The sequence below is a fragment of the Nansenia antarctica genome (genome assembly GCF_963989245.1).
Source record: "Nansenia antarctica genome assembly, chromosome: 11".
Lineage (NCBI taxonomy): Eukaryota > Metazoa > Chordata > Actinopteri > Argentiniformes > Microstomatidae > Nansenia > Nansenia antarctica.
The window spans coordinates 17225368-17239736 of record NC_137681.1 but is presented as its reverse complement, the minus strand read 5'-3'; the positions used below and the strand labels follow the sequence as shown (position 1 = coordinate 17239736).

Sequence of the window (14369 nt, the reverse complement as noted above, 5' to 3'; positions counted from 1 at the left end):
CCACTATTCTCTGTTCAACGATAGTAACCCCCTTGACGCTTGATCTGCACCTGATGCTGGCCCTAGAGGGCAGATTATGACGTCAGTTTTATTTTTTAACACTTTCTGTGTAACAAGCATACATTTCTCTACTCTTTCTCTTTTCTTGAACTGAATTGGTGCTTTGTGCTTCAGGTCCTGTGGAGACAACTTTCCCTGGTCATGCTTGCTGTGTCCCTAGGCACATCCATGACCATGTAGTGTCTAGTCTCGTGGTTCCAACCATGGAGGTAGAAAATCGGTGGACAGGCTTATTGTAATGCATGGAATCGAATGAGGAATATAAAAACACACGACGTCCTTCGATTTCTGCCTCAACCAGCCTCGGTGTGAACCCGTGCCAACCCCCTGCACGCTGGTCTCAACAAGTCTCTGTTGGCAGGAACTGGCAGGGGAGCTTTTTTGGCGCTTGTCAGTTTCACGTTTTAGTGTATCCTCAATTTAAGCCCAATCCTTTCCACAGCCACAGGCTGCTCTCTCTACTTAACTCCTCAGAGAAGCTAAATCCTGCTCCACCACATTTACCAGTTGTCAAGGACATCGGCTACTTGAATCGTACATTAAATCTTTTGATCTGTGTTTTATTTCGGTAACTACAGTGGGGAGAACAAGTATTTGATACACTGCTGATTTTGCAGGTTTTCCCACTTAGAAAGAATGTAGAGGTCTGTAATTTTTATCATAGGTACACTTCAACTGTGAGAGACGGAATCTAAAACAAAAATCCAGAAAATCACATTGTATGACTTTTAAATAATTAATTTGCATTTTATTGTATGAAATAAGTATTTGATCACCTACCAACCAGTAATAATTCCAGCTCTCACAGACCTGTTAGTTTTTCTTTAAGAAGCCCTCCTATTCTCCACTCATTACCTGTATTAACTGCACCAGTTTGAACTCGTTACCTTTATAAAAGACACACTCCACACACTCAATCAATCAGACCCCAACCTCTCCACAATGGGCAAGACCAAAGAGCTTTTTTTTATTTTTATTATTTATTTTTTGGCTGTGAGAGTCAATTTATTTAAGCCCGCTGATTTAGGTGAATTTACCCTTGAACGTGTCACCTTAACCATCAACGCAACAATTGCCCCCCCTGAGAGATTTGGCAGGAGCCGCCACTGATGCCCTCATCTCTCTCTGAAGATCCCTCCTTGAGCAGGGGATCCAATCCAGGATTGAGGGGGGCGATGGTCTCTGATTAATCCAGTTTGAGTCCTGTTGGAAGGCCTGATGTGGACTCCCCTGTGTGTGGCAGTCTGTCCTGCGATCCTTGCTGAATGGTTGATGCCACCTTGTCCACTTCTATGCCATATTGGGTATCTACGGCTGATGATCGCTCAAGCTTGGCATGTTCAGGCTGGGTGCTATCCCTTTTCTTGTCATTAGAGGGCAGGCTGCCCCTGTCTGCCTGGGCCCTGGTGGTCTTCCTTAGTGCATTGCCCTTCATCATAGCCAACAGGTGGTCCAACATGATGCAGCCCTCCTCCTGGACTGGGGGGGCTTTACGAATTATTTTTCCGTTCTCCCCCCTCGGTCTCTTGGCGTCATCCTCCTCTTGCTGTTTCTTCCTCTTCTCTGCCTTGATGGCCTGCTCTCTCCAGGTCTGGTTTTCCTTGATTGCTTTAAGGAAGAGTCCTCTGAAGGTCTTGATGGTGTTGAACAGCTCCTCTAGTGAGAGGCGGGACGTGTCCTCACACAGATACTCTGCTAGCTCTTCCTTCTTCTTTTTGATGGAGGCAAAGAGCTCCTGCAGCTTCTCACAGGCCTCCAGGTTCCCCTTCATAGCAGTGAGATACTGCTGCTTGATATCCTCCTGAGAAGAAGAGGACACTTTTTTCTCAGAACCCTTCAACCGTTTGACCAGTGAGCTCGACTCTGCCTGAATAGAATCCACATTTATTCTAGCAGCCTTTTCACAGATCTCTAGATCATCCGGAAGGTTCAGCAAGTCAGCATGGGTTTTCTCCGCCTCCTCCAGGATGTGATGGAGCAATGTGATACGGGACTTGTTGGCTTTGGTATCTGTGAGCTTCAGCAAGGTGCTGATCTTGAAGCCATCTGCATTGCCTATGTGACTCCCATAGTTGAGGAAGTTTCCAATGTCAAGTATGAGCTTGCAGAAACTTGGAAGGCGGGTGCTCTCCTTCAAACTCTCACAGGCTGCGTCCAGCAGCTCAGCTTTGGGTTGCAGCATCTTTAACACAGAAGGGGTCTCCTCACAGAGAAGCATGCACTCGATCCTCATGGTGTAGCATGAAACTGATAGGAGCTCGAGGTAGAACCGATCCACACCGGCCAGCTTCTCTATCTCCCCTTGGTATGACTTGAGGTTCTCAATCTCATGTTTCTCCGGCAGTAACGTCTGCATCTGTTTCAGCACCTCGACGTCAAACTTGGAACGGTCCCCATTTTGGATCATAGCTACAAAGTCTTTATGTGAGCATCTGAACTGCTTCAAGAATATGTTCAAATCTAGATTTTTCTTGGCATCAATGAAGGATATCTCTTTGGGCTCTCGTTTGACCGTAGTGTTGGTACTTTTGGCCTTTGAGTCAGTCACTGGCAGACAGAAGAGCTCCTCAATGCTGGAGTAGTCAGGTTCCAGGGAATCAGACTGCACTGACGACCACATGGATTGGCTTTCAGACACCACTCTGGAGGGCAGCTTCTGCCAGTTGAGCTTCTTCATGCGCAGTGTGGGACAGCGGCTGGCCTTGGGGAGAGGAGCGTTCTGGGGCACAATAATACCTCCTCCAATACCTGGGGGAGGGGGTGGTGGGGGAGGGGGGCCCATACCAGGCAGGGGAGGGGGAGGTGGGGGGCCCATACCAGGCAGGGGAGGGGGAGGTGGGGGGCCCATACCAGGCAGGGGAGGGGGAGGAGGTGGACCTCCCTGCCCCATCCCTGGTAGAGGTGGTGGAGGAGGAGGTGGCATCCCAGGTAAAGGAGGAGGTGGTGGGGGTGCACCATAAGTGGTGCCTGGCAGGGGTGGGGGTGGGGGAGGAGGAGGGTTTGGGGTAGCAGCAGGAAGTGGAGGGGGAGGAGGGGGAGGAGGGGGAGTTACGGAAGCCATGTCTGATTGGTTGGTTGTGCTGCCGAGCAAGTCTGTCTGGATTGCCCTGTTGGTGGTCTTGGTCTTGGGACTGGCTGAGATCTGTTGTCTCTTGGAAGAGAGCAGGCGCTCCATCAAACGTTCAGCGGAGTCCATTTGTGAGTCGTGGGCCAGCAGAGTGGCACGGACAGCCAGGGCCTCCAGGGTCAGCCACACGTCTCCCCGTCCTGGAGCCACCAGCAGCAGAGCCTGCAGGATGGACAGCAGCTGGACAGAGGCTGGGGAGCTGCTCACTTTGGTGAGGAGGGAGGTGAAGACCTCCTGGTGACTGCTCATGTCGATGCCTCCGTACACCCTCTCCATCTCCTCCGCATCCTCGGCCATGGAATCCTCAAAGGCCTCACACTGGATGTTCAGGTCCAGGTCCTCAGTCTCCCTGTTACATAAACACACATGCACATATGCACACACACAACATAGGTATTGATGTTTGGGAAATCTTACAGAAAGTGACTGTGACTGTTGTTCCACCAACATTTGATTAGCATTTAATGCATCCCACACCTACCTCAGCATTGGCAGTATATCCAAAACTGGAAAATACATAATTAAGATGAATCCCAGTACTTTCAATATCTCAATATCTCTATATTATCTCAATGGCCAATGCACACAGTGTTTTTGTAGCACTGTCAAATGTTGCAAATGTTGTAATAGTTTCTTATTGCATCACAATGGGACAATTGGAAAAACTTCAACATTCTAAATTGCCTGACACAGAAGAGCTTGCCTTGAAAACGCCTTGTCTAATGGTTTCTATTTTATTTTTTAAAATAATTTTTTTACTTTCTTTTTATTGAGATGTTACAGATATACAAAAATAATACTTTTCAGTTTTGGTTTGTTTTTACACAAAACACAAACATGTCCCAACCCCCCCCCCCCCCCCCCCCCCCACAAAATCCCAAGTGGTGCATCCCAGGACGAAGGATATAAATAAACAACAATAAATAATAATAATAATAATAACAGTGGTGATAGGTAATGAAGACAGTACAGGTAAGTAATCAAAGAGATAAAGAGAAATAAAGTGCAATTCATTTGTAAGTGAGGATAGATGAGATGGTCGTGTTGGTCTGTGATACCATGTCTGTTATGATTGTAATATGTCCCTCTCTAGAACGAGATGATGTATCTCTAGGGGTTTATCCTGATAAATAGATTCACAACATATGTCATCACTCAGCATCCAGCGCACTTGCATTGTCAGGGAGGGTTTTTAGTTTGTTGAAATAGGATATTATTGGGTTCCAGGTGAAATAAAAGCGGTCTTTGGACCCCCTAAGTGTATATTTAATCTTTTCAAGTTTCAAGTGAAGCATAAGGTCAGTCAACCATAAGGAGGAATTCGGTGGTTTGGGGGATGTCCAACAAAGCAAAATCCTCCGTCGAGCAAGTAGAGTGGCAAATGCCACAATGTCTTTATGCTTGTTAATAATCTGTTGGTCAGTTGGCGCTATGCCAAAGATAGCTGAGTAGGCGTTAGGTTGCAGGTTCAGATCTAGTGCCTGTGAGAGGGTCCTGAAAACTGCTGACCACTAATCAAATAATAAGGGACATGACCAAAACATGTGTGTTAGCGTTGCCGGAGCGTTATGACATCTGCTACAATTCTCATCCACGTCAGGATAGATTCTGGCTAGCCTAGATTTGGAAAGGTGAATTCGGTGCAAGACCTTAAATTGGATTACGCCTAGTCTAGCACATGATGTGCTCCCGTTAACTCTCGTCAGAGCCTCAGTCCAGGAGTCATCGGGTATTACGTCCCCTAGCTCCTCCTGCCATTTCTCTTTAATTTTGTGGAGGGAAGTGTCTCCGAGGGATGATATGCTAGAGTAAATACTTGATATTAGGCCTTTTAGATTGGGAGGAATTTGGAGGATATCATCTATAGCAGAAGGTTGTGGTGCATTTGGGAAGTTTGGATCCAAACTTTTAATGAAATGTCGGACCTGGAGGTATCGAAAATAACTTGAGCGGGGAAGGTTGAATTTTTGAGAGAGGTGATTAAAGGTCGAGAAGACGCCCTCAGTATAGAGATCTTTAAATTTGGAGAGACCGAGTCTTTTCCATAAGGCGAAAGCATTGTCTATTCTGGCGGGGACAAAAAGGTGGTTATTGCAGATAGGGGCTAGGTTGGAGAAATCTTTTAAACCAAAGTGGCGTCGAAATTGTGACCATATTCGTAATGTATTAACAACAACAGGGTTAGAGGTGTAGTGTGGGGGCAGATAGAGGGAGTTTGGAGGTAATCAAGGCGGAGAGGGATGTTGAAAGACATGACTCATTTTCTATTTCGCACCAAGACGGCTGTGGTGAATGGACCCAGTATATGATTTTCTGAATATTGGCAGCCCAGTGATAATAAAGCAAATTTGGTAGGCCCAGTCCGCCCTGGGACCGATGTCGCTGTAGAAGTCTTTTCTGTATTCTAGGGACTTTACCCCCCCCAAATGAAAGATGATATGGACTTATCTATGGACGAGAAGAAGGACTTTGGGAGGAATATAGGGAGACATTGGAAAAGGTAGAGGAATCGGGGTAGAACGTTCATCTTAATGCTTAATACAGTTGATCTTCCCTGCCAGTGATAAATTAATGGACCTCCATTTCTGTAAATCATCTTTTAATTTATTAACAAGGGGCGTGAAGTTTTTTTCATGTAGTTTAGAGAAGGACCGTGTAATATTAATTCCCAAATATTTGAAGCCAGATTTAGACAAATGGAAGGGCAAGTCACATTGTGGGATTGCGAGATCTAGGTTGTTCACTGGAAAACATTCGCTCTTAGTGAGGTTGATCTTGTATCCCGAAAAGCTACCAAATCTATGCAGCATCTGAACTATATGGGAAATGCATTGCACCGGTTCAGATACATACAACAGTAAGTCGTCGGCATATAGCGCCACCTTGTGTTCCTTCCCCCATCTAGAAATTCCATTTATTATTGGAGAAGATTTTAACATGATAGACAGAGGTTCGATGGCGAATGAGAATAGGAGTGGGCTCAGCGGGCACCCCTGGCGTGTCCCTCTCGACAATGAGAAAAATGTGGAGCGTTTCCCGTTCGTAACTACCGATGCCTTAGGACAGGGGTCGGCAATAGGCGGCCCGTGGGCCATTGCTGGCCCGTCACCAATAATATTTGGCCCAGCAGATTATTTTGAGAATCCACTTTTTATTTTTTATTTTTTTTTTTTTTTTATAATAATATCGGACCGACAGTCCCACATATAGCGCCTATAATGTCCGAATAGAGAATCGAACTCCACCTGAATAATGCTTATTGTACTTTTATCCATGTTGAGAGTGAATGACACAGGGACAGACAATCAGGCAGCAAGGTGCACCGAAGCGCACTGACGCTGAACCCCTCAGAGTGAATCATAAGCAGGTGGACAACGCGTCACGGTGCTGAAATAGCCGACATACCGTGTGTGGTTTGAACAAAATAACACGAGCTCAGTAAGCCATTCAAACGTAATGTTTACGTATATGTGACTGCAACACACATATGAACAGTAACAACGCAAATTCTGTTTAATTTTCTGAAAAACATTGAAAACAAAATCGGCGCAAACAAAAAGCATCTCCCATCGGTCAGTATTTGCTTGATATCTGGTGATATTGACGTCACTTTAATCCACAGGCAGTTCTCAAGGTTTTTATGCATCCATCGATTCCTCTCGTGCGTCTTTATCGCATTCATTGACGAAAAGGACGACTCGCGTATAGAAAGGGAACATTGTGAGCACGGAAAATGTCTCTCACAACGGCTTTGCATTGATGAAACCAGGTAGGATGAACGTATAGTTCGCTGTCCATTCCTCTTTAAATGCCCTGTTTCCACCGTCAACTTTCCTCTTTAGACCTTTGGAGAGTGACATTATGTTTCTCTTGCTAGCAGGTTAAATGTTTGGCTAACTTCACCCGGCACGCAAACAACCAATCCAATAATAATAATGTGACCTTGTCTGGGAGGAGGGGGGAATAATTATCAGAATGAAACTGTTACATAATTATTAGAATAAGTTAGGCTACGCTACATCGTCAGTCCACACATTTATTATTCAAAAATATGGAAAAGTGTGAAACTACGTTTCAACGTTGTTGAGAATCACAACACAAACTCGCTAATCAAGCCAAAATACTGCAACATAATGGATTGGACAGCTACCTAGTTAACTAGAACACTACTTTACATTGTTAGCAGGTTCACAAAACAAGCTGTGTTAGTTGACTAGCGATGTGTACAGTCGAAAGAAAAGTCAAAGCATTAGAACGTGTCACATTTTAAAACAATCAATTACTTAAATTAGCCTTTGATTATGTTCGGGCCCGCCATCTAGTGGCTCAAAAAAAAATTGGCCCGAGGCCAAACCTAATTGCCGACCCCTGCCTTAGGAGATGAGTATAGTAGTCTGATCCATGCAATAAAAGTGGGTCCAAAGCCAAAAGCTTTCAGACATTCAAATAAGTACGCCCACTCCACTCTGTCAAAAGCCTTCTCCGCATCCAGGGAGAGAACCACCTCAGGTACCTCCTCGGACGTAGGAGAATGTACGACATTTAGAAGGTTTCGGATGTTAGAGAATGAGTGGCGGCCCAGCATGAAGCCAGTTTGATCAGGGGAGATCACCTCGTCTGTGACGGACTCTAGACGCCGGGCGAGTGCTTTAGCTAATATCTTGACATCGCTGTTGAGCAGCGAGATGGGGCGATGTGAACCACACTCCGTTCTGTCTTTCCCTGGTTTCGGTAAAAGGGTTATGAATGCCTCTGTTAGCGTCTGTGGCAGGGCCTCATTATCCATTGAGTCATTGAACATTTCTAAGATGAGCGGAGTTAATTTGGTTGAGAATTTTTTGTAGAATTCGATGGGGTATCCATCAGGGCCCGGGGCCTTACTACTTTGCATAGCTGTGATTGCATTATAAATGTCGGTGTCTTGGAAGGGTAGTTCAAGTTCTGCTTTATGAACAGGGTTGATAACAGGGGCATTTAAATTTGTGAAGAAATGTTGCATATTGGTATCATCATTGGGTGCCTCAGAAGTGTACAATTTGGAATAAAATGCCCTAAAAGTCTCATTGATTTCGAGGGGGTCAGTTGTAAGCTCCCCATTTTCTCTTTTAATTTGTGGAATCTGTTGGTCAGAGGATTTACATTTTAATTGATGCGCTAACATTCTACCAGCCTTTTCCCCATGCTCATAAACAAAGCCTCGTGATTTCAGCAGCATACGTTCTGTCTTATCGGATGTTAATAACTCGTATTTGGCTTTGAGATTCAGCTTATTTTTGTAAAGCTCCGGGGTGGGAGAGTCAGAGTATTGATGATCTATGTCAATCATTGAGTTGAGAAGTTGCTCCTGTTCTTGCCTCCTAGCTTTGTTCAGCCTAGATGTGTATGCAATAATGTCCCCCCTTATTACTACTTTAAGGGTCTGCCAGAGCAGGGAGGGAGAAACAGTGTCGTCCCTATTGGTTTCCAAGAAATTGTCTATGGCAGTTGAAATCATTTGGCAGAATTCTTTATCTGTTAGTAGTGTGGTATCAAGTCTCCATGGAGCGCGGTCAGAGTAGTTAAGTGGGAAGGACAGATCCAATAGTACTGGGGCATGGTCAGATTCAATTATGGTTGAATATTCTACGTTTTTGACAAAGGGAAGTAGTGTTCTGTCTATAAAGAAGTAATCAATTCTGCTATACGAATGGTGGACGTGTGAAAAAAACGAGAATTTTTTATCGTGAGGAAATTGGAAGCGCCATGGATCGACACATCCAATTTGGTCCATGAACGCTGACAACATTTTAGCTAGGGATGTCCCGATCCCACTTTTTCACTACCGATACCGATACCGATACCTGGGCTTCGGGTATCGGCGATACCGATACCGATCCGATATTTGTATACATTTTTTGACCCCTGAATATTATATATATATATATTTTTTTTTTCTTCCTAACACCAGGGGAGCCACCCCTCCTAAATTTCGTTGTTTGGTACCTGTACTGTAGCAATGACAATAAAGACCATTCATTCATTCAAATACCTCCCCAGTATATAGTCCACACCAACAACAGTTAAATTAAAGACTGCCAGCCTTTATTAAAGCAACAAAAATAGTACTCTGCAGTACTCAGTGACCGTATGTCAATATTTTTTTTAAAATAATGTTACTTTTCATTTGCACCTGATGCTGGCCCATTAGGGGTAACTTATAACTAATGCCCTCGATATTTTGATGTTTTACTTTCAGACGAGCCTTGTCTGTGCCATCTTAAAGCCACTATTCTCTGTTCAACGATAGTAACCCCCTTGACGCTTGATCTGCACCTGATGCTGGCCCTAGAGGGCAGATTATGACGTCAGTTTTATTTTTTAACACTTTCTGTGTAACAAGCATACATTTCTCTACTCTTTCTCTTTTCTTGAACTGAATTGGTGCTTTGTGCTTCAGGTCCTGTGGAGACAACTTTCCCTGGTCATGCTTGCTGTGTCCCTAGGCACATCCATGACCATGTAGTGTCTAGTCTCGTGGTTCCAACCATGGAGGTAGAAAATCGGTGGACAGGCTTATTGTAATGCATGGAATCGAATGAGGAATATAAAAACACACGACGTCCTTCGATTTCTGCCTCAACCAGCCTCGGTGTGAACCCGTGCCAACCCCCTGCACGCTGGTCTCAACAAGTCTCTGTTGGCAGGAACTGGCAGGGGAGCTTTTTTGGCGCTTGTCAGTTTCACGTTTTAGTGTATCCTCAATTTAAGCCCAATCCTTTCCACAGCCACAGGCTGCTCTCTCTACTTAACTCCTCAGAGAAGCTAAATCCTGCTCCACCACATTTACCAGTTGTCAAGGACATCGGCTACTTGAATCGTACATTAAATCTTTTGATCTGTGTTTTATTTCGGTAACTACAGTGGGGAGAACAAGTATTTGATACACTGCTGATTTTGCAGGTTTTCCCACTTAGAAAGAATGTAGAGGTCTGTAATTTTTATCATAGGTACACTTCAACTGTGAGAGACGGAATCTAAAACAAAAATCCAGAAAATCACATTGTATGACTTTTAAATAATTAATTTGCATTTTATTGTATGAAATAAGTATTTGATCACCTACCAACCAGTAATAATTCCAGCTCTCACAGACCTGTTAGTTTTTCTTTAAGAAGCCCTCCTATTCTCCACTCATTACCTGTATTAACTGCACCAGTTTGAACTCGTTACCTTTATAAAAGACACACTCCACACACTCAATCAATCAGACCCCAACCTCTCCACAATGGGCAAGACCAAAGAGCTTTTTTTTATTTTTATTATTTATTTTTTGGCTGTGAGAGTCAATTTATTTAAGCCCGCTGATTTAGGTGAATTTACCCTTGAACGTGTCACCTTAACCATCAACGCAACAATTGCCCCCCCTGAGAGATTTGGCAGGAGCCGCCACTGATGCCCTCATCTCTCTCTGAAGATCCCTCCTTGAGCAGGGGATCCAATCCAGGATTGAGGGGGGCGATGGTCTCTGATTAATCCAGTTTGAGTCCTGTTGGAAGGCCTGATGTGGACTCCCCTGTGTGTGGCAGTCTGTCCTGCGATCCTTGCTGAATGGTTGATGCCACCTTGTCCACTTCTATGCCATATTGGGTATCTACGGCTGATGATCGCTCAAGCTTGGCATGTTCAGGCTGGGTGCTATCCCTTTTCTTGTCATTAGAGGGCAGGCTGCCCCTGTCTGCCTGGGCCCTGGTGGTCTTCCTTAGTGCATTGCCCTTCATCATAGCCAACAGGTGGTCCAACATGATGCAGCCCTCCTCCTGGACTGGGGGGGCTTTACGAATTATTTTTCCGTTCTCCCCCCTCGGTCTCTTGGCGTCATCCTCCTCTTGCTGTTTCTTCCTCTTCTCTGCCTTGATGGCCTGCTCTCTCCAGGTCTGGTTTTCCTTGATTGCTTTAAGGAAGAGTCCTCTGAAGGTCTTGATGGTGTTGAACAGCTCCTCTAGTGAGAGGCGGGACGTGTCCTCACACAGATACTCTGCTAGCTCTTCCTTCTTCTTTTTGATGGAGGCAAAGAGCTCCTGCAGCTTCTCACAGGTCTCCAGGTTCCCCTTCATAGCAGTGAGATACTGCTGCTTGATATCCTCCTGAGAAGAAGAGGACACTTTTTTCTCAGAACCCTTCAACCGTTTGACCAGTGAGCTCGACTCTGCCTGAATAGAATCCACATTTATTCTAGCAGCCTTTTCACAGATCTCTAGATCATCCGGAAGGTTCAGCAAGTCAGCATGGGTTTTCTCCGCCTCCTCCAGGATGTGATGGAGCAATGTGATACGGGACTTGTTGGCTTTGGTATCTGTGAGCTTCAGCAAGGTGCTGATCTTGAAGCCATCTGCATTGCCTATGTGACTCCCATAGTTGAGGAAGTTTCCAATGTCAAGTATGAGCTTGCAGAAACTTGGAAGGCGGGTGCTCTCCTTCAAACTCTCACAGGCTGCGTCCAGCAGCTCAGCTTTGGGTTGCAGCATCTTTAACACAGAAGGGGTCTCCTCACAGAGAAGCATGCACTCGATCCTCATGGTGTAGCATGAAACTGATAGGAGCTCGAGGTAGAACCGATCCACACCGGCCAGCTTCTCTATCTCCCCTTGGTATGACTTGAGGTTCTCAATCTCATGTTTCTCCGGCAGTAACGTCTGCATCTGTTTCAGCACCTCGACGTCAAACTTGGAACGGTCCCCATTTTGGATCATAGCTACAAAGTCTTTATGTGAGCATCTGAACTGCTTCAAGAATATGTTCAAATCTAGATTTTTCTTGGCATCAATGAAGGATATCTCTTTGGGCTCTCGTTTGACCGTAGTGTTGGTACTTTTGGCCTTTGAGTCAGTCACTGGCAGACAGAAGAGCTCCTCAATGCTGGAGTAGTCAGGTTCCAGGGAATCAGACTGCACTGACGACCACATGGATTGGCTTTCAGACACCACTCTGGAGGGCAGCTTCTGCCAGTTGAGCTTCTTCATGCGCAGTGTGGGACAGCGGCTGGCCTTGGGGAGAGGAGCGTTCTGGGGCACAATAATACCTCCTCCAATACCTGGGGGAGGGGGTGGTGGGGGAGGGGGGCCCATACCAGGCAGGGGAGGGGGAGGTGGGGGGCCCATACCAGGCAGGGGAGGGGGAGGTGGGGGGCCCATACCAGGCAGGGGAGGGGGAGGAGGTGGACCTCCCTGCCCCATCCCTGGTAGAGGTGGTGGAGGAGGAGGTGGCATCCCAGGTAAAGGAGGAGGTGGTGGGGGTGCACCATAAGTGGTGCCTGGCAGGGGTGGGGGTGGGGGAGGAGGAGGGTTTGGGGTAGCAGCAGGAAGTGGAGGGGGAGGAGGGGGAGGAGGGGGAGTTACGGAAGCCATGTCTGATTGGTTGGTTGTGCTGCCGAGCAAGTCTGTCTGGATTGCCCTGTTGGTGGTCTTGGTCTTGGGACTGGCTGAGATCTGTTGTCTCTTGGAAGAGAGCAGGCGCTCCATCAAACGTTCAGCGGAGTCCATTTGTGAGTCGTGGGCCAGCAGAGTGGCACGGACAGCCAGGGCCTCCAGGGTCAGCCACACGTCTCCCCGTCCTGGAGCCACCAGCAGCAGAGCCTGCAGGATGGACAGCAGCTGGACAGAGGCTGGGGAGCTGCTCACTTTGGTGAGGAGGGAGGTGAAGACCTCCTGGTGACTGCTCATGTCGATGCCTCCGTACACCCTCTCCATCTCCTCCGCATCCTCGGCCATGGAATCCTCAAAGGCCTCACACTGGATGTTCAGGTCCAGGTCCTCAGTCTCCCTGTTACATAAACACACATGCACATATGCACGCACACGCACACACAACATAGGTATTGATGTTTGGGAAATCTTACAGAAAGTGACTGTGACTGTTGTTCCACCAACATTTGATTAGCATTTAATGCATCCCACACCTACCTCAGCATTGGCAGTATATCCAAAACTGGAAAATACATAATTAAGATGAATCCCAGTACTTTCAATATCTCAATATCTCTATATTATCTCAATGGCCAATGCACACAGTGTTTTTGTAGCACTGTCAAATGTTGCAAATGTTGTAATAGTTTCTTATTGCATCACAATGGGACAATTGGAAAAACTTCAACATTCTAAATTGCCTGACACAGAAGAGCTTGCCTTGAAAACGCCTTGTCTAATGGTTTCTATTTTATTTTTTTAAATAATTTTTTTACTTTCTTTTTATTGAGATGTTACAGATATACAAAAATAATACTTTTCAGTTTTGGTTTGTTTTTACACAAAACACAAACATGTCCCAACCCCCCCCCCCCCCCCCCCCCCCACAAAATCCCAAGTGGTGCATCCCAGGACGAAGGATATAAATAAACAACAATAAATAATAATAATAATAATAACAGTGGTGATAGGTAATGAAGACAGTACAGGTAAGTAATCAAAGAGATAAAGAGAAATAAAGTGCAATTCATTTGTAAGTGAGGATAGATGAGATGGTCGTGTTGGTCTGTGATACCATGTCTGTTATGATTGTAATATGTCCCTCTCTAGAACGAGATGATGTATCTCTAGGGGTTTATCCTGATAAATAGATTCACAACATATGTCATCACTCAGCATCCAGCGCACTTGCATTGTCAGGGAGGGTTTTTAGTTTGTTGAAATAGGATATTATTGGGTTCCAGGTGAAATAAAAGCGGTCTTTGGACCCCCTAAGTGTATATTTAATCTTTTCAAGTTTCAAGTGAAGCATAAGGTCAGTCAACCATAAGGAGGAATTCGGTGGTTTGGGGGATGTCCAACAAAGCAAAATCCTCCGTCGAGCAAGTAGAGTGGCAAATGCCACAATGTCTTTATGCTTGTTAATAATCTGTTGGTCAGTTGGCGCTATGCCAAAGATAGCTGAGTAGGCGTTAGGTTGCAGGTTCAGATCTAGTGCCTGTGAGAGGGTCCTGAAAACTGCTGACCAATAATCAAATAATAAGGGACATGACCAAAACATGTGTGTTAGCGTTGCCGGAGCGTTATGACATCTGCTACAATTCTCATCCACGTCAGGATAGATTCTGGCTAGCCTAGATTTGGAAAGGTGAATTCGGTGCAAGACCTTAAATTGGATTACGCCTAGTCTAGCACATGATGTGCTCCCGTTAACTCTCGTCAGAGCCTCAGTCCAGGAGTCA

At 45.6% G+C, this 14369-nt stretch overlaps 2 protein-coding genes across 2 annotated transcripts; both read right to left on the bottom strand.

Annotated features, from left to right (window-relative positions):
• Positions 1 to 14: 14 nt before the first annotated feature.
• LOC308167911 (inverted formin-2-like) lies at positions 15 to 3532 on the bottom strand (the record flags this gene model as incomplete). Its single annotated transcript, XM_080542388.1, has 2 exons — positions 1457 to 3532; positions 15 to 62 (listed from the first exon to the last, which is right to left on the bottom strand). The coding sequence occupies exons 1-2, from the start codon at positions 3482 to 3484 to the stop codon at positions 15 to 17; spliced, it is 2076 nt and encodes a 691-aa protein (XP_080398514.1). The 5' UTR covers positions 3485 to 3532.
• A 5931-nt stretch (positions 3533 to 9463) lies between these two features.
• Positions 9464 to 12981, bottom strand: LOC308167910 (inverted formin-2-like; the record flags this gene model as incomplete). The annotated part of the gene is made up of 2 exons (XM_080542387.1): positions 10822 to 12981; positions 9464 to 9511 (listed from the first exon to the last, which is right to left on the bottom strand). The coding sequence occupies exons 1-2, from the start codon at positions 12931 to 12933 to the stop codon at positions 9464 to 9466; spliced, it is 2160 nt and encodes a 719-aa protein (XP_080398513.1). The 5' UTR covers positions 12934 to 12981.
• Between the last annotated feature and the right edge of the window lie 1388 nt (positions 12982 to 14369).